Source organism: Opisthocomus hoazin, chromosome 4 (genome assembly GCF_030867145.1).
Source record: "Opisthocomus hoazin isolate bOpiHoa1 chromosome 4, bOpiHoa1.hap1, whole genome shotgun sequence".
NCBI classification, from domain to species: Eukaryota; Metazoa; Chordata; class Aves; order Opisthocomiformes; family Opisthocomidae; genus Opisthocomus; species Opisthocomus hoazin.
In genome coordinates this window covers 25,372,202-25,394,217 of record NC_134417.1, presented here as the reverse complement: position 1 = coordinate 25,394,217, position 22,016 = coordinate 25,372,202, and the positions used below count along the sequence as shown (strand labels likewise).

Below are 22,016 nucleotides of genomic sequence, written 5' to 3'. Positions count from 1 at the left end.
TATTTTATTTTACAAATTCTCCATTACTTGCTTCAGTTACAGTGAAATGGCCTACTGTATTTCAAGATATTTCAAACTGATCTTGTACTTTACTTTTCTGTGTCAAGAAATATTCAGACAATTGAACAATCAGATTACTGAAAAGCTGTTAAGTGCCTTGTGATGCAAGGAAGTGTGAGCTATTTAAGAACTAATGTGAAAAAATGCAACTTATACACTATTGGGTAGGTCTAAAAGGCAAAAAAGGAAGAATAAGTCAGTATGATTAGACAAAACTGTATTCAATAAGCACACTTTTGTTTTGAAATTGTGAGAGAAGAGTGTTATTTCTTTGGAGATTTTCCTTCGGATTGTAGAAGATACCTCTGCTCTGTAACATGTATTTTGCCCTTGCTATCCCCATAGTTTGTAAAAGTAATCTGATTTAAAAGAATTGGATGCACAGAAATGAGAATTTTTTTTTAAACTGGAGAAGTGAAAATGAATCCTCTGTATTAAAAATTGCAAAGATTATTTATACAAGAGAAGAGGTGGTCAATCAATCATTTTTAAAGCAGAAATGAGGTCAAAGAGAAAAATGTCGCATTAATGATAGCTCTTTGGCAACTCTGCAGAAGTTGCTCTGGAATGAGAAGTTGTTGAGCTCATTTGAGTGGACACATCACAAAACCATTACTTTAAACAGCTGGTAGCTTTGGCCAAAGGACTAAATGAGCATTTGCAACTAAGTGACACAGAAAAACTGATTAAAACTTAGGACTATAGAATCTATGTTCTGCTGCACTTTATCGATTAGAGATTTCCCAAGCCCCCAGTTCTGAACTAAATCTGCTCGCTCTGAGGTTCAAAAGGTAGGTAAATATTAACAGATGAATTCACACAACATCAATGGGCAAACTGAGACACAGGAGGTTTAAATGAGTGTGTTCTTCTTTTGCACAAGCTTTGGAGAGACCTAGCTTGCACTCAGTTTCTTTCTTGTGTGAAGCAGGCAGGAAGAGAGACTGCCGTCCATTCTGAGCTTGCATGCTTTTGTCTGCAAGGTTTGCAACGTGGATAATTTAAAGTGGGGAAAAAAGTAAACTGACTTCGCTGTAAAACCACAGCGCTGCACAGAACAAGGTGTGTGGGAGCGAGCAGCTTCTGAACAGACGCATGGCGTGTCCCGGTGGGAACAGTGGCTCTGGGTCAGCCAGGAGTGGGAGGAAGGTCTCTGAAGTGAGCCTGCTCCTCTTTGCCCCCCAACCCCGAGTCGGCCAAATTGCCTGACCTGCCCCGAGGGAAGCTGTCCACCACTGATCCCCAAGGGCAGCCAGTGACACTGGTTTGTATCTGAAAGTGATGTGTGTTGAGTGTAAACCCATTTTTCATGCTGCCCTACTTTCTCTCACAAGCAGATGCTGCAGTTCTGCCTATAACATAGCTGTCTAGTGTCAGAGAACGCCTGGTAGAATAATTGACTGGTTTTAATTCTCATAGGATATCCTGATCACAGTAAATTAATGAAATCTGGCTTTCAAATGCCAAGGCTGTGTTCCAACAGCCAAACTTTCTCTGTCCAGTCTCAGAAATGCCCCTCTGCCATAGCACCATCATTTCTGCACTGTACAATTTAACAGCCTATCTTCCTAAAATTCTACCACTCTAGAACATATTTAAGTTGCACCGAAAGTCTACATCTGTCTTAGAAGGGACTAGGAAATTGGAAATGCAGAAAATTCAGTAATTCATGATTCATGTGCTCATAAAGTAAGAAAAGCCTTATATCAGAAAATACTATTTTTAAAATATATATATCAAAAACATAGCAGAAACTGAGTTCTTAATACAGTTTCCACGATGGAAATATAGCCGGTGTTCGTTAACATTTGGAAAAAACCTAAGAGTTTGTGGTATTGAAGATGGAGTGCCAAAGAATTTACCAGAAACGAGTGCCCATTTCCATCAAAATTTAAGTCAATGACAAACTGTTAAGTCATTTTCATGAAATCCCAAGGTTTGCAAGGAAAGTGTAATGATTCTTTTAATTATAGCATTTTCTATCAGCATATATTTACGGAACAGATATACCCTACAGAAAGATGGCAAGTATTGGTACGAAGAAAGGTGAAGAGGGTCAGAAAAAGTGCACAATCGACAGAAAATAGGGAATATGGGCACTGTAATTAATGGATCAAATTGCCAAGGAATTGCAAAGAGGATCAGAGGGTAAAAAGATAATTAGCAGATCAAAGGGTAAGAAGCCAAGTGTTGAAATAAAGTGGTAGTAATACAGACAGCTAAAGCGGAATTATTGACCAATAATTGTATTGCTTTAGGCAATGTATGCTTTTCTAGAACCATTATTAACACGGTTTTTAATGGACTAGTCTATTTTTATAAATGGGGAGTTATGAATGTCAAATGTCATGAATTCATTGTAGAGCCAGAGTGCAGTAGGAGTAACCTAGTTTTCAGGAGTTTGTAACAGTAATACCAAAGGGAAATAGAAGGAGTTTGGACTGCAGTGGCTGGTTACATGGTCAAGGGAGCTTCCTTTGAATATAGAAATAACACAGAATGTGACGTTTAGGGATTTGGCATCAGGCTTGTTCTTATATCAACATAAATTGCATATTTCTTTCTGCAGTGGGTGACATCCTGGGCTAAAGCCTCTGTGAATGCTCTCCATTGCTCTGAGTTTTATTCCCTTAGTTATTCAAAAGGATCAAAAGCCTGCCGACAGAAGACCAGCTATTTTCGTGCTGCAGCACACCTGCCTCACCAGTAACGAGGGCTAGCTGGATTGAATGAGTGAAAAGCTAATGGGGATCCAGGGGTTTCCAATCAACCCCTGAAGTACTGTCTTGCCAAAAGAGCGAGACCTCTGCTTAAGAGGAGATTTCAGTCCTGTTTCTATCAGTCCACTGGGCTGCAGGTTTTTGGTTCTGCTATGGATGATACCATGGGATACGGTTAGCCAGAGGTTAAATGGGTAGAAAGAGCAGGTAAGACCCTGTTTGTACTCTATACTTACTGACTTCAGCACAAAGCGTTTCAAGAAACCTCATATCATTGCTGCCTTACCACAGTTTGAGGTAGCTAAAGCTGTTAATCTGGTATTTTTGTGCCCAGGGTTATGGATGAAAATTCAATAAGGTTTTCTCTGTTGCTTTCCTTGCTCCAAGGTGCTGTCAAATTGCATTGCTCAGACCCAGTCCAGCTGTTTCTTTGGGTAAGACTAGAGACCTGTAGGCTGAGTTTTGACTAAGACCCCTCTTTGCAGTTCTGGACATATGGGGGATAATCACAGTCTTGGGAGCTCCTGTAGTGGTTGGTTGTCAGTTAGTCCTTCTAGAAAGGAGTTCTTGGATATGCTAATCTTAATATTCTTAATAATGCATACATAATCTGAGTGTGGGTAAGGATGGGAACTGCTACAGTGGATCAGATTTATGGTACAATTAAACTAATCTGGTGGGAGCCTCGATGAGGGAGCACAGGACCCTCAGGTGAGCTGAAGGTACACGGCCAGTTTTGACACAGTTAGGCAGAGGACGAATTTGGTTTCTGCTTCTAAAAGAAAGTAAAATGACTCAGCTTTTAGAGTCCATTAATTAGCAAAATAATAGAAACATGTAAGATGTAAAGTAAATAAGTTGGTGACATTTTTAGTTAGTGTCTAATGGATTTTCCTCTGCAAAGAGTGCATAAATATGATTTGTTCACAGCTTCACTCTCCCATTTAGCTCGCCATTAAGAGAAATCTGTGGGAAAAAAAGTAAGTTCTGAGGTGTGAATTTTTATCTTAAATGGTAAATACCTCACAGATTACTAAGTGATAGGGAAGATTGAAAATGTCAGTCAAAGGAGATTTTGTGCTTCTGCTGAAGGCAATGACAAAACTTTAATTAACTGAAAGTCATCCAATGGTCTAAAAACTGGGAGTGCTGCGGTTGTTCCCAAAGAGAGATGAAATATAAAAGTCTTATTGAACAGAGACAACCATGTGTACACAAGTATATATGTGCAGTTTTGGCTTCTTATAATCATTCCTGGAAGCAGAATAATGCCTGCAGTGAAAGCTACAAGATGGAGCTCTTTTAGAGAGTGGAGATGAGGCAAATGCTAACTATACAAATCACTGTAGCACTGAAACATGAAATGGTATTAAAGTCTAGATAAAAAAAAATGTGCTGAAAGATAACAAAGCAAAATTTTTCTACTATTCTAACTCCTAATTAAAAAAAAATAAGTTAAATATATCTGCTTTAAGTCAGGAAAAATGAGGCACGGTTATTGTTCTTTAATGACTGGTATAACTTCACCTAGCAACATCTATAAAATTTGTAGCTCTGTAATCAGTGAGTGAAAAAAGTTTAATATTTCAGAAGTATCACTTTGGATGTGTAATTCCAGCTGGTTCTCACAGTCCTAAATAAGGTCCATGTGAATTGCTTTCTAAACAATTATTGATAAATGATCAGTCAAATCTCTTGCTGCTTTTCTGGGTTAATATCCTAATTGTCTCACGTATGAGATAATAAAATAAGATCAGTCTAAAAACTCAGTTGAAATGTATCTGTTTCTCAAGAAATGGTGCTGCGTAGCCTGTAATGGAGAGAGGATGATGAGGTACCCTGAAGTGATTAGACATGCTGCAAGAGTGAATTTAATTTGGAAGATTGAGAGGTGTGGAGATAACTGCTTTCTGCCTACACACTTTTACCACTGCTCGGTATAACTGAGGACTTATAAATACTTTATAAATTAAAGAAATTAACCACAGCACTCCCAAACTGCGAGAACCACCTACACCATTTGCACATTGTTCTATTAATAGTGGCTAAAACATTAGCTCCTACAGCCATGGCATATAGTAAAATGGAACAAAATTGAAAAGATTAGAAGTTGGTGCTCTTTTCCAGGCAAACCCAGGGATTTGGAGGGACTAGATAGTTTTCAGTTTTGAAACAACAATAATTTCCTGGCTATCTCCAGATCCCTGACCAGAAGGACAGCATTTTTAAAAAGACTGTGATGTATGGGAAAACCAGATTCAGTAAATCCCAAAAGACAGACCCCCTCAGCCTCTGTCTTCAAGCTGCTGCGATGCTATCAGGAAGGAAACTTTTTAATAGTTCACTTTTGCGTAGCAGACGCTGTTCTAAAATTAAGCTTATTTTTTCATCCTAATGCTCCCCAAACTAACTGAAATGTTTACCTGACTACCCCGCCCAGCACTTCTGCTTGCAAAGTACCTGGAAGCCTTATTTAATCTCACCTGCAATCCAATTAAAAGCCTCTCAAAAATTCACACCTGTAGTAATTGTAGATTCACATCACTGCTTTGTAGTCATTAAGTCTACAAGTTAAAGTTTTTATGAGTGCAACTAATCTAGTTTATCAACAAAATGCTGGAAGGTTTACGTGCTAAAACAAGATAATCAGTATTCATGCTTCAAGATTTCAGCAGGGGTCAGGAAGGAATTATCTTGTTTTATGAAGCATTTCAAAATGGCTAATTATGTTTGTTCATGAAATTTGGTCCTAAAACAATTGAAATCAGAGTAAAAGCTTTTGAACTTTTAACTGTGAATGACTAACTTGGCTGAGGTGTTGATTTATATCAGAAAATCCTGTGATCATTTTATTCTTCAGTAAAGACCGAAAAGATACACGTTGGAAGTATATAAACCCAATAACATACAGGCCTCCATCTCCATGTTGCTTGCAAATGTTGGAAACGTACCGTTGACGGGCAATTGCTGATGAACCTAGATCTCTGCGTATGTGTGCATGGGTACATATTCTCTGACAGGTGATTTTAAAGCAGCAGTGCTCTCAGCTCACAGAACCAAGTCAAGGTTGTTAAATATTAACTATGTGCACAGTTTCCGAATACCTCTTGTAGCTCCCTAAGACACAGTATTTAAATAGTCTAAAATTTTCTATTTTGTCAGAGATTTTTTTTTTTTAAAGATTTTTCACGCTTGTGCATCAGCAATCACCTAGCAGTAGAAAATCCATCTAGAACCTTAGCCAGATGAGGACAAATAAAAACAGAGCAGCAAGAAAGAGAGAAATACTTGTAATTCAGCCAGGAACTTTTTTTTTTTCCCCCCCTAGTGGATTCTTGCTCCCAGTCCACCCAAAGTAAATCAACAGGCATATGGCATGTACTACAGATGGATCAGCCGTGGTAAACATATACAGCTGCACATATCTGTTACACAGGTGCTTGGTTTTAGGCTCGCTGGCTAGCCAAGAGCAGTCAGAGTTTTTGGCAAATGCCCATACTTCCATGGATTGGAAGAGAAAAGACAGTGAGAAAGTATTCAGCTGCCACTAACACTTTCCACAGCAGTCCCCAAGCCGGAGCCAAACCTGCCAGTCTCATTCCTCACCCTGTATTCTGAATTGCTGTCAAATTCCGAAACTTATTTTGCAATTCAGTGGGAGGATTTTTGGCTGGAGTTACTGGAACAGAGACACTGGGATACTTAGTACCTCTGTGTACAGTATTAAGCCCTTCAGTTGTTGATCATTGTGGGGCAAAAGTGCTCATGTGGGATTTTTATGGTCGTCATCTCCTCCAGCCCCCCCTTTGGTTTTTGTTTTGGGGTTTTTGGTTTTTTTTTCTACCTGGGTTTTTCAGTTTATCCCCCCCTTTTGTGTTTTAATGTTTTGTTTTGGGCTTTTTTGTTTGTGTTTTGTTTTTTCCCTTTGCGTTTTTGGTGGTGGTCCCCTTCCCTGGGTGGGCTTTGGGTTTATTTTTTTCTCCCCCCTTGGATTTTGTGGTGTGGGTTTTCTTGTTTTTGGTTTTTTTTTCCCTACATGAGTATCTTTTTTGTGAGTGTTTTGTTTCCCCACCCCCCACTAGAGGGAAAGGAAGGGCAAGGGCTCTGTGTGGACGGGCTGGCATTTGGCGGTGGCAGTGCAGGCTGCTCTTTGCTAGCTGGACACGCTGCAGGTGTCACTGAAGTATGGTGACGTTTATTATGTCCCTCTAAATAGCTGCTGTTGATGTTGCAGAACTGGTGCTGAGCCAGTAGAAATACATGAACCATAATCAAGCCTGAGAAGACAACATTATGATGTTGACAGAGACAGATATATATCTCTCCACTGTTAATGTTACGTTCAGATGAATCTATGTGATATCTGCATATGACAATTGGCCAAATCACTCGCTGACGATCCATTGTGATAGGAACATTAGAGAGGCCTACAGAGGTCATATTAAGCTTGTACATCATGGAATATATGTACATTTTTCTGCCAGTTCCATCAGTTTTTTGTCATCTAAGATAATTTTTTCAACACTTATTAAAATGATAATTAAAAAAAAGGATTTATATTATATGTTGCAATGATACATTTCCAGCTATGAGCTGATAGGGATTTTCCTCTGCTCCTTGCTGTTAACAAACACATCTTAGTTGTTTATTCATGAAGATCTAAATTCTGCATGTATAGCTGTGTGTTTACAGTGCAGTAATCTCTGCTCTATAAATAGCCTGAGCCTCTAGTGACCAAGCAGGGCCAGAAATCCAGGCTTCCACTTAAACAGAAGTTTGGCTTTATCAGTATGATAAACCTAGAGCAATGGCCAGGGCTTAGGACAGCTAGGATTTAAGACAGCCAGTCCCAAAAATCCAAGCTATTAGTGTAAAATCAGTAACTGGGAGGAAGGCTGGAAACCTTGGGGGTGCGGGGGGGTGTGTGTGTGTGTGTGTATCTTCGTTCTGCTAGAGACAACCTTTGGGCTCTGAAGGCCCCTGTTCAAAGCCAGAAAGCTTCAGTCTCGGCTAGTCCAGCTCTGCAGATCAGCCCTAGACCTAGACCAGGGTACCCTTAGATCAGGTACCCCAAACATCCCAACTCATGTACTTTTTGATACACCAGCAGGAGCTCGGATGGGATTTCACTCAAATAATGCTTAACTTTACTGAAAGCTTATCTGATCCGAATGCCTTTAGATGAAACATTTAAAATGCAAAAATAGGTGGTTTTAATTAAACAGTTTTGCTTGGAATTTCTGACTTCAGTCCTCTTATGACTGTCTCTAAAATATGTGTGAAGTGTCTGTAATTATTCAGCGTGCTGTTAGCTTATAAACCTAATGACAACTGGTTTAATGCCAACACTTTTGTTGGCACTGCATTTCATTTTATTATAATATTTCAGCAGCTCTGGGACTAAATTCAGATTTCTTGCTTCAGACATCAAGAATCATAAGAAAGAATCAACACATTTTCTCTAGTTTCACAAAGAAACCTTGGTTTCTTACCTCTTTTGAGCCAAAAGAAAACTTTAATTAACAACATCGCATCTTCAAGAGATCCCTCTAATATGTAATCATCCTTTTAAGCGATGACACAGTCTCCTCAATTTCCAACATAAGTTGCTTTGACCTTTAGTTTGAAACTACCCACTATGTGAACTCGTCTTTTTTCACTCTTCATTACCTTAGCCACTTATGTCCAAGTACTTAAGGCTTTCCGGTTTTTGCTTAAGTGTGGGATATGAATACATGACTACATGATATATTGATTTCATATGAATGATAAATGGAGATAGTATTTCCCAGCATATGAAAAAATACAAAGCTAGCAATATATTCACACCAAGAAAATCAGTAAAAACACACTTCAAATAGTGGTTTAACCTTTATTCTAACCCGCTTTTCTTTCCTCTTCCCTCCAACCTTACTCCTTCTTAAGAACGTCACAGGCATAGTATGCATTCTGTGGAAAGGATATTAGTCTTCAAATAGACCTTATCCAGCCTAGCTCACAGCACATGCAGACGAAGGGCACCTTCCCACCAAAATATTTTATAAACTGCACGTCAACCTGCCCTTCCCAAAGGTTATTTGTGCATTTTAATCAGCTCAGATTTTTTTTTCATTGATTAGACAGATAGGTAGTGAAATATAGCTAAGAAAAGGATAATCAAGAGAGACAAATGCTGCTTTTAAACATGCTTGGTTGTTGCTAGGCTCACTGTGTCAGATCAGCACCCAACACGTCTACGAAGCACACAGTTTGAATAAAATGGGAAGTGCCAGAACTGGTTCGATGACGGACAGAAAGTTCATCCTTCTGTGTTTTTTTTCTTTTTTCAGTAGCTCATCACTGGCATGAGTTGTATCCAATAAATAGCCAAGGCACTGTAGACAGACACAGCTCAACTATCAATAGCAGTAACTATGTTAATGTATGTAATTAGTTAATTGCCTGTGCTATAAACATGAAGTGCTGCATAAAGAGGGATTTTTAATCTGAGATAATCTTAAATTTTAAGCAGCTTGCTCAAAAATGATCAGTTTGCATAGGTTTGATTGTAGTCTTTGGAAATACTGTACTAAAAGATGGTTTTGTGTAATTCAGTCAGGAAACAATTGTATTCTTTTAGAAATAATGGAAAAGATAAGTCATCATCTGTTGCAGAATTTGACCTTTCTGTAAAACTAAATCCCTTCAGTGTAGAGATCTTGTATAGTCGAACTGACTGCCAGAAAGAGGACACTCTCTGCTCATTACCTAGATCTCTTCAGTCTACTCAGTTTGAGAAGAAATTTTGCAAGAGCTCGCAACCAGTAGAACAGAAAATAGATGCACTGAAATGCTTTTACATTTACAGAAGTGTTCAGGATAATTTATTTATGAGATGAGTTGTTGCTTTTATATGCTCCTTATGTTTGTCCAATTTTTGACATTTAGTCTTCCCAGTTGGACCAGTGAAAAGCAGATAATTAAGGTGTTATTCAAGCATATGGCCTCAGCCAGAAGCAGGGAAGTAGGAAGAAGAGTTACCCAAGGGATTTTTTTTTTTTTTTTTTTAAGCTTCTAAGAGATTCAGCTGGACTAGATAGAAAGGGATCCAGAAGATACCTACTTGCATGGCAACTGGAGCTCACATGACCATGTCAAAGAGCTGGATCCTTCCCACTAAGGTCACCATGTCCCTCTACAGTAATATCCTTCTCCAAGAGGAGTAAGGGCTTTCTGGCCAGGTCCCATGCTCCTGCTGAGAGCTGGCTGAGCATGGCTTTCATGGCTGATTCCTGATCAACCTGCCAACAAGCAGATCAGTACATTTCTGCAGGTATAAAAATTTGGCCATTATGTTCCAGTAAATGTGGGGATGTCCCTCAACTGGGAGACAACACGATGGACAAAATATATCATAATTAGAGCTTATCTCCATAGCAGAGACTTTTACCAGCAGAAGACAGTGGGTGCATGAGCAGAGAAAGCTGCAAGTTCATTACTTTGTGAATCTATAGGTCTCTGCTCCTTGAAAGATGAGGAGAGCAGAAACAGAGGCTTCATTTTTTTTTTTTTTTTCTGGTTTGTTTTACCTTTGCATTTGCACACAGAGTGCTCATGATTTAGGCCTTCAATACACAGTTTGAATACTCTCCTACTATGGCTTTGTCCTACAGATATGGCCATAAAGAAGCAGTGATTCGGGCTTTAATGGCAGTCTTAAAACTTTTTGGTCGAGCAAGCAAATATCATTTGGTGTGTCCAGCAAAGTTATCTCTTTATGTTTAAGTCAATTAAATTATGTCTGAAGCAAGGTTTAAGTGCAGTGGCATTGCAGTTAAAGATCAAAAATGATTGTGTTTTGCATGGCAATACTGTAAAACAGTCCTATTTCTATTTAAAAAAAAAAATCAATTTTTCTGTAAGAGTTTACATTGTTTCTTTGAAGTGTGAATTTAAGCAGCTAGTTTTTGTAATGATATGTACCTCATTAATCTTCAGACTTTAATCTCTATAGTCCTATTTAACACAGTGAAGCTTCAAAGGGTACAGATGTCTTGTATTGTTTATTGAGATATGAAGTAAAATATAAATGAAAGACCTGGGGAAATCAAAATTATACCCATAACATTTTTTTAATCTGCATAATGTATTTAATGTTAGAAGCGTTAGAAAGCTACCTGTGTATTTGCCTGATGAACAGTAATATGCACATACTGGAAAGGATAAACATACTAATTAGAGCCTGCACATCTCTCCTGTTTGCTAGTGTAATCATTAAATTGATTTTTCCAGTCTGACATGTAATTGTTCCAGCGATGGAATCCGGCTTTCCATTCTCGTTCTGCTTCATCAATATTTCCTGTAAAACACGAAATGGGTTACATTAATCTAAGTTTGAATCTCTTTATATGCTAATTGAAAAATAATTTTGATCATCAATGTCATTTTCTCCAAATACATTATAGGATGGTCTTTTGCCTCTTAAACCTGCAATGACTGAAAATTCAGTGGTTAACACTTTACATCGGGAAAGAAAGACAGCAAAGATATCATTCTGGCACAACGCAAGGTAATAAATGTATTTATGTATGGACTTGTTGCTTTGGATGATACTTCTGTCCACCACATTTGTCATTTTGAAGCCACCTTTTTTTTTTTTTTTAATCCTCAGAATATTACTCTGGTTCAGTATACTCTACAGTGAAACCTACATACCCCGAAGACGATACACAAACTAAGACAGGTCCTTGTAAAGATACAGTGAAGCTAGAGCTTTGTTCAAGGAAACAACAGTACTGTCATTGGCCAGGATTTTACCCTACGGTTGAATATATCTGGGAGTTTAATATGTAAGGGGCACAAGTTTGGAGAAGGATACTGTAAAATGTGCACTATGTCAACATGAAACCATCTTCTCTTTTCTTTTTCATTCTAGCCTATGAAGCATTTGCTGACTAATCCTGTGTCCCAAGGCAATATTTATTGCCAAATTTGTTATAGGCATCAGAGCAGAGGGTGAGGACGACAAAAGTAATGAAAATATATCATTTTACAAGGCTCCCAGGGTATTTTAGAGACAGGAATCGCTTCCTCCAGTCTCAAAAGGTAATTAACGCTAGGGAGAAATGCAGTGACCTTGCAGGAACAACCCATACAACAACTAAAGGAAAGATAACGTCAGTAGGCTGTATCGCATGCTGTGGCTTACTATTTTGGATCAGTTGTAGACTTTTTCTTAAAGTTTAGGAGCCATTTATGATCTGTGAATGCCTTTATTCATTCTGGACCTAATTATCTCAGTGTCCCAGATTGACATATCTTGCTTCCAGAAAAATCTGGTAATTGTGTTCATGAGATAACAGTTCCATGGTTTCTTTATGCTCTTTTGACTTTATGTTCTGCTGCCGCAGTAGAGCGTAGGCCCTTTCCCTCCATAAATACACCCTTTTCCCCTTTTTTATGATCTGCCTGCACTGCAAGTTTAACTGTTTATGTGAAAATGAAATACTTTTGTGTTTTATACATCAGTAGAAAAAATATTCTGGAAAGAGAGTTAACAGATTCAGAGAGTTAGTTTGGAGAAGCATCCAGTAATTTGGTTGCTTATCTGCAGTTCAGCTCAACATTTTCCAAACCTTTTTGGTCTGGAAATCCAGATGGCAATTTAATGAGACTTTGAAATGAGATTTACATTACTACTTGGTTTCAGTGAGACCAGAAATAAAACCAAGATACTTTTTCTTGAGGAGGTTCTGTACTTCTGCTTGTAGTCAAAAGGGAAACTGTAAAGAACAAATATAGGAAAAAATATTAAAAAAAAAAAAAAAAAACCACACTCCTCTCAGTTCAAAGATGTAAATAAGCTTGATTACATTAGAGATCAAAGAAAAGTTTAGATAATTTTTAAGATTATTCTGCAGGCCACAACTACTGTTAACTCAAAGAGGATTTGTAAATACTGGTAACAATAAAACCATGCTTTGATTACTAAGCTCTACAGATATGACTTGCAGAACTGTAGGGAGAAGACACACGTAACATTTTGCTTTCCTGACTCTAAGAACTCACCTTTGCACCTTTCTTAATTTAAATATGTAGCCAGGGTCTCAGATAAAGCCAAATTTTCCACATATGTCAACTGGATTGGTAATTTAGTGTATGAACTGGTACTAGTATTATGTGGAGAAAAATGTGGATGAAAACTGCCTCAACCATATTTCTTGTCTTATTCTTGACTATGTGTATCCAGTTTTATTTATCCAGGCAAAGCCCCCACTTATGAATTAAAAAAAACTCTCTGTATCTTCTCTAAGTAACCAGGTTTAGATGTCTGAAGTCTGCCCAAAGTCTTCAGAAACTGGAATACTTCTACCATATACTCTAGAACAGTGACGTTTAGTTGAAGATGTGTATAAATTATGAGGCATTTCAGTGCTTCTAAAAGATCATAATGAAGAAGCGAGTCAGCTAGAGAATGCAGACAACAAGAAATTCAGAGTAACCACCATTATGAATCTAAAAGACAAAAGGAGGGAGGAGAACACTGAAATAAGAACTTGGTTTCCCATTTGTTTCCTTTTTTCAGTGATAAGATCCAAATTGAAGTCACAAGTCAATGCATCCCATTATCATCAACATTGTCAATCTCTTTGAAGTAACAACCCATGATTTAGACAAGCTGACAGGTAGAAGGCAAAAAAAAAAAAGAAAATAATTAAAGAATTCAACTTGACCAATAATTACAGCTTAGAGCACTGGGTTACTACTACGTACTGCAGTACTATGGAAGTCAGTTATTAATACAGTCAGGTTATTTTGCTACATGCAGTCATTTAGGCAATCCCAAACTTTATAATATTACCAATTAGCCTAATGCAAAGCCCAATGAAGTTTACAGCGAGAAAAGGGAAGGTTTCAGTAGGCAATGAATCGTATCTCAGTGCTCGGAAAGGTCCCAGTTGAGCAGATCAAAAAAAATGAAAGGGTTGGGGTTCTTGTGGATTCTTCAGCAGTGTAAGCACAGAGAGCTGTCACAGAATCACAGAATAGTAGGGGTTGGAAGGGACCTCTGTGGGTCATCTAGTCCAACCCCCCCTGCCGAAGCAGGGTCACCTACAGCAGGCTGCACAGGATCTTGTCCAGGAGGGTCTTGAATATCTCCAGAGAAGGAGACTCCACAACCTCCCTGGGCAGCCTGTTCCAGTGCTCCGTCACCCTCAGAGGGAAGAAGTTCTTCCTCATGTTCAGACGGAACTTCCTGTGCCTCAGTTTGTGCCCATTGCCCCTTGTCCTGTCACTGGGCACCATTGAAAAGAGCTTGGCCCCATCCTCCTGACACCCACCCTTCAGATATTTGTAGGCATTTATAAGGTCCCCTCGCAGCCTTCTCTTCTTCAGGCTGAACAAGCCCAGTTCCCTCAACCTCTCCTCGTAGGGGAGATGCTCCAGTCCCCTCACCATCCTTGTAGCCCTCCGCTGGACTCTCTCCAGTAGCTCTTCATCTTTCTTGAACTGGGGAGCCCAGAACTGGACACAGTACTCCAGATGAGGCCTCACCAGGGCAGTGTAGAGGGGAAGGAGAACCTCCCTCGTCCTACTGGCCACACTCTTCTTGATGCACCCCAGGATCCCATTGGCTTTCTTGGCAGCCAGGGCACACTGCTGGCTCATGGTTAACCTGTCATCCACCAGGACACCCAGGTCCCTCCAGGTCCCTCTCCGCAGAGCTGCTCTCCAGCAGGTCCACCCCAAGCCTGTACTGGTGCATGGGATTGTTCCTCCCCAGGTGCAGGACCCTGCACTTGCCCTTGTTGAACCTCATCAGGTTCCTCTCTGCCCAGCTTTCCAGCCTATCCAGGTCACGCTGAATGGCAGCACAGCCTTCTGGTGTATCTACCACACCTCCCAGTTTGGTGTCGTCAGCAAACTTGCTGAGGGTACATTCTAACTCTTCATCCAGGTCGTTGATGAAGAAGTTAAACAAGACTGGGCCCAGTACTGACCCCTGAGGGACACCACTTGTCACCAGCCTCCAACTAGACTCAGCGCCGCTGATGACAACCCTCTGAGTTCTGCCATTCAGCCAGTTCTCTATCCACTTCACCGACCACTCATCCAGCCCACACTTCCTCAGCTTCCCTAGGAGGATATCATGGGAGACTGTGTCGAAAGCCTTGCTGAAGTCAAGGTAGATAACATCCACGGCTCTCCCTTCATCTACCCAGCCAGTCATGTCATCGTAGAAAGCTATCAGATTGGTCAGGCATGATTTCCCCTTGGTGAATCCATGCTGACTACTCCCGATAACCTTCTTTTCTTCCACTTGCTTCATGATGGCCTCCAGGATAAGCTGCTCCATCACCTTACCCGGGATGGAGGTGAGGCTGACTGGCCTGTAGTTCCCTGGGTCCTCCTTCTTGCCCTTTTTGAAGATTGGAGTGACATTGGCCTTTCTCCAGTCCTCGGGCACCTCTCCTGTCCTCCAGGACCTCTCAAAGATGATGGAGAGTGGCTCAGCAATGACATCCGCCAGCTCCCTCAGCACTCGTGGGTGCATTCCATCGGGGCCCATGGATTTGTGGACATCCAGATCACTTAAGTGATCCCTCACACAGTCCTCCTCGACCAAGGGAAAATCGTCCTCTTTGTAGGCTTCTTCTCTTACCTCCGAGGCCTGGGATTCCTGAGGGCCAGTCTTAGCACTGAAGACTGAAGCAAAGAAGGCATTCATTAGCTCTGCCTTCTCCGCATCCTCCGTCACCAGGACACCCGCCTCATTCAGCAGCGGCCCCACGTTGTCCCTAGCCTTCCTTTTGCTGCTGATGTAGTTGAAGAAGCCCTTCTTGTTGTTTTTGACATCCCTTGCCAGCTTCAATTCCAGGTGAGCCTTGGCCTTCCTCGTCGCATCCCTGCATGCTCTCACCACGTTTCTGTACTCTTCCCAAGTGGCCTGTCCCTCTTTCCACATTCCATGGACCTTTCTCTTCTGCCTGATCTCCGCTAGAAGCTCCTTGTTTAACCATGCAGGTCTCCTGCCTCCTTTGCTAAATTTCTTTCTCAGGGGGATGCATTGCTCCTGTGCATGGAAGAAGTGTTGTTTAAAGAGCGACCAGCACTCATGGACCCCCCTGCCTTCGAGAGCCCTGGCCCACGGGATTCCTCCCAGTAGCTCCTTGAAGAGGGCAAAGTCAGCCCTCCTGAGGTCCAGGGTTTTGATCCTGCTTATCGCCCTGCTTCCTCCACGCAGGATCCTGAACTCGACCATTTCATGGTCACTGCAGCCGAGTCTACCTCCAACCTTCACATCCTGTCATTCCTTTTCTTTCTACAAAGGCATACAGCCCTTACTTTAATGGAATTGTAGCAAAGTTAAATTTATCTCCATACTATCATTTGTTGAACTGCTAGATGTGCCAATAAAGTGCTAATCTTAAATATATTTTTGTTTATTAACGTGAAGATTTGGACAAAGGCCATATAGCTGTTATGATATCGTATAATTAATGAGATGCCAAATTAGAAATAATATTTCTGTCCTCAAACATCTCATAAATGCAGGTACCTGCAAACTCCTTGGTTTGTTAGTATGATAAATGCTACAAGTTTATCTGTGGTGTAGGTTCTCATGGAGGTAGTTTCTACACCTATGTTCAGAGAGGAGAAAACAAACAGTTTCCACATTTCAGTATCTCTATTCAATGTTGTTTAATCACACACCCTGAATATCAGTGCTTTTTTTACCACAACAGTATATTTGTTTTTGTATGTGATTTTAAGGACTTCCAATTTTCTTAACTTTTTTTTTATATTCTTCTTCCAAGATCAAATAGAGCTCTCTGGGAGATGAAATATTGTAAGGGCTATTATCTCCCCTATGACCTGGGATGCAAGGTACTGTAGTTAGGATGAAATCGGATTGTTAAGTTACATAGCTTATTGCCCTTAGGTGCACTGAGTACAATCTTACTTTGCTGGTAGGTGCAGTATTGTTGGTGAGGTTACTTTTGACTAGTTCACTTTTCTGCATGCATAATGAGTGCAGCATCTAGCTCTGTGGAAACTGAAAGCTAATTCTGATAGTGAATTTTCTAATTAGTCACATTTTTAATATTCTTACTACCCTGAGTATTTAGCTCTATAGAATCCAGATACTGTTTGGAGGATCACAGCAAATACAATTGTTTTTGTTATTCACTGGTCAAGAGGTAGAACTTTTCTCTGCCTCCATATTCAAAATCTGTTTAGGGTTGTTTTAAAATACAATGTATTTATATTTCCTACTCTAATGTTTACTTTCCTTATAGATGATAAATGATGCAGTAATATAAAATAGAAAAATATGTATTATATGTATTAGGCACACTAAAATAGTAATGGAGCAATAAATGGAAAGCTTGGCTGCCTGCGGCTTTCTATAATCAAGAGAAAACAGGCATAATAAATAGTTACAGCTTTAGATGCATTAAAGATTGTGTTAAGGAGGTAGAGTCTAACACAGATGCTTTTATAATTAACATATGATTGCTCTGAAAGCTACTTAAGAGTTGCTCACTGCTTACTGTCCCTCTGGTGCGTTTCTTTTAGAAGCAGTCATCAGAAAAAGTTCTGGTGATCTTCCCAGTGCTCATGCCCTCGAATGAAATATTAAATGCTGAATGCTCCCGGCTTGTCTTGGGGTAAGTGGGAACAGAGGGTATACTCAGTGCCTTCGCAATAAGGTTTAAATCTGTGTAGAAATTGTCTAGTTGGAATTGAGAGCCCACATAAGGCATGACTAGGTCCAGATTACCTGTCTAGTGATTATTATCAAGCTGGACGCTAAACTTCATGTTATGACTCATGTCTTTAATGATATATTGAAATTGCAGAAGAAGACATTGAGAAATTTTCCAAAATCATACAATGTACTCCAGAGTGATAAAGGACAGTATTTTATATACCACTGTTACTGTTGCGTTAGCGTGTAAGGCTTTTTTTCTTATTAGTTTTCTCAATCCATAACCATGACAATTTTTTTGCAATGTATCCAATTTGGTTGCTCGAGGAAAATGGAATATATCTAACCATAAAGATGGCAAAGACTAAACATTTTCCTCTCTCATATTTAACTGCCTCAAGGAACTTGACTTATTCAGCCTGTCATGGGAACAGCCTTGCTCGGGTGCTGAAGGCAATTGAAGCTGGCCATTACATGCCGATAAGATCTCAAGGGTAGCAAGGCTTGTGCTAGGAACGGATATGTAACTAAACAAGTGGTTTGTTACCAAGCACATCCATGTCAAATTCTGACCACCTGGCATGGTGAGAAATCCCCTTGCAAATTCTTCAAAGTAAGTTGGTCTGATCATCATCTTCAGGTTCCAATTGATGTAATTCCACTTTGTCTATCTGAACCCTACTTCAGCTATAACTTGCGACAATGATAGCATAAAATTTCCTTTCTTCTTGTTCTCTGTCACCTTATATCATATCAAAGCAACCTTCTCTTTCTAAGAATATTTCAATGGAAGAAGTAATAGAAAAGGTAGACCCTCAGAAAATGAGGAAATATCCTTATTTGCAGCATGTACTGTCCTTTGGGCATAAAAGGAGATGGGAAATGCAAAATAATACTTCAGTGAAAAGAATTATTGCATTATAAAGTACTATATCATGTTTGTAAGCAGAATATTAAAGGTTTCTTTGTTAAAATTGTATAAGAATTTATAGGGAATGTAAATATAAAAACATAGGATGTGTGTTACAATATTTCAAGGACTGACAGATGTAGATACATGACAAAGTAGCACTACTTCTTGACAATATTCTTGTCTCATTTCTACATAAGGATCCAGGCACGATGATTCTTTCCCTTTTTGCTAAGAATATGCTCAGGAATTTCTTTTAATTAAATTATGTAAATTTATGTTGTATATTATTGAATATGGCAAAGTGGATCTGCCAGGAGACATAAATACATCAGAGTGTTGCTTTGTCGTCCTTCACACCACAGGAACATGCAAAGCAAGTCTGCTGTCCTGCCAAGGTGTGTTGGACTGTCTGGCGATGTGCTCTCTTCTGCTCTGCTACAGAGCATTTGGTTCTGCATAGTCCCTTTGTAAGATGCACATTACTCAATAGGGGTTCACAGCCAGATTAAAGAAATCTGTAAAATAGTTCAGTTCTGCTGGCTCAGCATAAAGGGCTTCTCAGAATTTGAGAAAGCTCCCTCAAATCCTTACATAATTTGGCATACTGCAATTGTAAAATCAGAGCATGCTTTTATAAATTTGTCATTTTACTTAATAATTTTGCTTCTCTTGCTTCATTTGAAAAACAGCTATTGAATTAAGAGGGGATAAAAGTTGAGCCATAATACAGTTATAGACTCAAATGAGGAAGGAATAAATTATTTCAGAAAGAATCATCTGTGCACCATGGGAGTTCAGATATTTTTAAGAATAACATTCAGACTGAAACTTACAGAAAGCTTGTAAATTACTAATTAACATTTTAAAAGTGTATTTTATTTTTGAAATGGGATTTTTTTTTTTCCTCCAGACAAACTGTAGAATGCAGTTCCAGAGCTGCAAACTCACTTTATGAAATCAATTCCTTTCAAAGTCCAGAAGAACAGAGGCTTGGTCTGTTTGGTGGACTTTGCAAAAACAGTGGCATCAGGTTTCTAAAGAAAATCTAAGTTCTTTGTGTTCATCTAAGTTTAGAGTTTCAAACAGCCTGTTATATTTTTCTGGGTAGTGGAATCTGATAAACACATTTATACAGTCAGGCACAAATCAGTTCTATTTTGCATAGGCAAATCCTGAAATTTCTTGGTTGTCTTTGGTGACACTCTAGAGCACTTGCACGTGTGATGTAGAACAGAGTCCCCTTTTCACAGCAGCAGCACACTTAATATCCTCATATTGTCTCACATTGTGGCTGCAGCTGTGCTTTGGGGCAGAGAAGCTCCACACTGCACAAGTCGTGGACCTTGACCTGTCCCCGGGTTTTGTCCTGGCATGCTACAGGGTGATGAGCCCATGGCCAGAAGCACAGGGCATGTAACAGGGTACGCCCTCACCTCGAGCATGGGCAGTTTTGTCCAACATCTGAACATCTCATGGAAGTTCTGTTACACATAGGAAGGTAAAGATTTTAAACTCAAATATCATGTTAATATCCAGCAAATGATGCTAGTATGAAAGTTTTATATAAAGCATTTTTACCTGTCATTTCCAGGACTTTGGGAAAAAAAGCATTCCAGAATCGACACTGCTGAGCACGTAATTTTGTCAGTATCTCTGAAGAGTCAGTATTCAATGTCAAATATTTTTGTTCAGTACTCGTGAAGACTGGCCATCTTATTCCATTAATCAGAGTCCCATTTGGAGTTCTAAATGAGAAAAGCAACATTTCATTTGGAATGAACCAGTGCATCAATTAACCTTTTTTTTTTTTTTTATTAATGGTTAGTTCAGCTTCAGTATTTCCAAACTAACATACTTAAGTATACTTTTGTAAGTAACGGGGGGGGAAAAAGGGAAGGTAAACTTGACTTAACTTCATTGGAAAGAAAAAGAAAATTATTTATATTCCCCTTTTGGTGTGTTCCGGTTTCACCCAAGACAAAAAAAGTTAATAAATGACCACACACAAACTACACTAGTTGAATCTGGAGATTCTTATAGAAGCTGTAAATTATTATGGCTGATGTAAGAACAAACCAACCAACCAGTCTGGGATGTTAAGTGGTTTATGTTTTAGTTTAAATATTGCTGATCCCTTCAGATAGACAAATAGATTGGACTAAATAGCTCAGATAAAAATGCAAGTAAAGGTACAAGTAATGTCTAAAGTGTGGATGAGAGATCTCTTGTGAGAGAAAACAGTGGTTCCTCATTGAGAAGGAACTATTCCTCCTTGAAGTATGCTAAGCACCGTGAGCAGGACACCAAACAGGAACAATCTCAAACGTTTTGGACACTGGGAAGAGGTGCAGAGTGCTCGGCTCTTTATAAAACGAGATCTGCAGGTTAAAGGATCACAGTTGTTAGTATTAAAATAGTGGTGACAAATATTTATAAGACAACAGAATTCATAATGTTCTAGGGACAGACATCCAGTTTTTTTGCTTCCAGAAAGAACAAGAAGTTGTATCCTTGTGACTAGAGAAAAAATAATTGGTTGAAGTATGTAGAAGAACCACAAAATGGGGATCATTACATTAGGGAACAAATGAAACAATATGATTTCCAGAAAAAGTAGACTTTAGACTTTAAACAGTCACAAATCATCATTAGCTCAGAAGAAGTTAAGAATTCAACTTAAACATCTTATTGCAGTCTGAGCAGAAGGACTCCTTTCCTTTTCTAGAAGCTGATATCAAGGAATCTGGGGTTTAGGGCAGAACAACAGTATTTGATTCTTGGTGGGATAAGTCAAGAACAGTGTTAGCTAAGTTAATTTGTTTATCTCTACTTTACTTTTCACCAGGACCCTTCTCGGAAGGCAGCAGTCCAAGAGGAGTCCAGAGTGTGTGGAGCCCGCATGAGTTCTGTTTGCCAGGAGTGGGAACAAGGTACTGGGTGTAGGTGGGAGCAGTCAGAGCAAAAGATTTGGCTGCGAGAATAATGTCGATATCTCTCCGTTCATTCAGAATGAATCAAGTTTTCAGCCCATGTTTTAGTATTCAGCAGCCTTTGGCTTTGGCTGCTTACAGAAATGATGCTAGAATTGCTTACTACTTTACTAATTTTTCTTTACTAATTCAGCTCTGATTAACCTATGGGCACCCTTTTTAACTGCAGATTTATTTGTGGCTCATAAGAATGACTTAAGCAGAGCTGACTTGCACTTCAGTTCAAGATCAGAACGCTAATGGTACTGTCAGTATTCATTTAATAGCTTTTGTACTATGAAATAAATCATGACATTCCACATTACAATTTACGGATGTGGGGGGGAATTACACAATGGCTACAGATGTATTTTACTAAAAATGATTGAAAGAGCTGTCAGATGAACACAGCATTTTGAAATACATGAACCTGTTGATTACAACATTCTCTCTGCATTTCTAGGACGCTTACTATTCAAAGAAATGTCCAGTAATTTCTTTCTTAGCTCCACTATTGAAAATTGCCCAAGTTAAAAAGTAGCTCCCAGTTACAGCAAAACAGAGAGCACAGGACTATAATTTTTAACCAGTAAGAACAAGTTAAGATTACAACCTCATTGTTCTATCACAATTACTGTTCATTCCTTCTTGCTAATAAC

At 39.3% G+C, this 22,016-nt stretch overlaps 1 protein-coding gene across 1 annotated transcript in view; it reads right to left on the bottom strand.

Moving 5' to 3' along the window:
• Positions 1-8,632: 8,632 nt before the first annotated feature.
• The window catches only part of BCHE (butyrylcholinesterase), a 36,145-nt gene continuing 22,761 nt past the window's right edge, over positions 8,633-22,016 (bottom strand). The window contains exons 3-4 of the mRNA XM_009939999.2: positions 19,967-20,133; positions 8,633-11,118 (exon numbers count right to left, since the gene is read on the bottom strand). Of these exons, the coding sequence (XP_009938301.2) occupies positions 10,991-11,118; positions 19,967-20,133 (295 nt within the window). The 3' untranslated portion in view covers positions 8,633-10,990. The remainder of the gene's footprint in view (positions 11,119-19,966; positions 20,134-22,016) is intronic.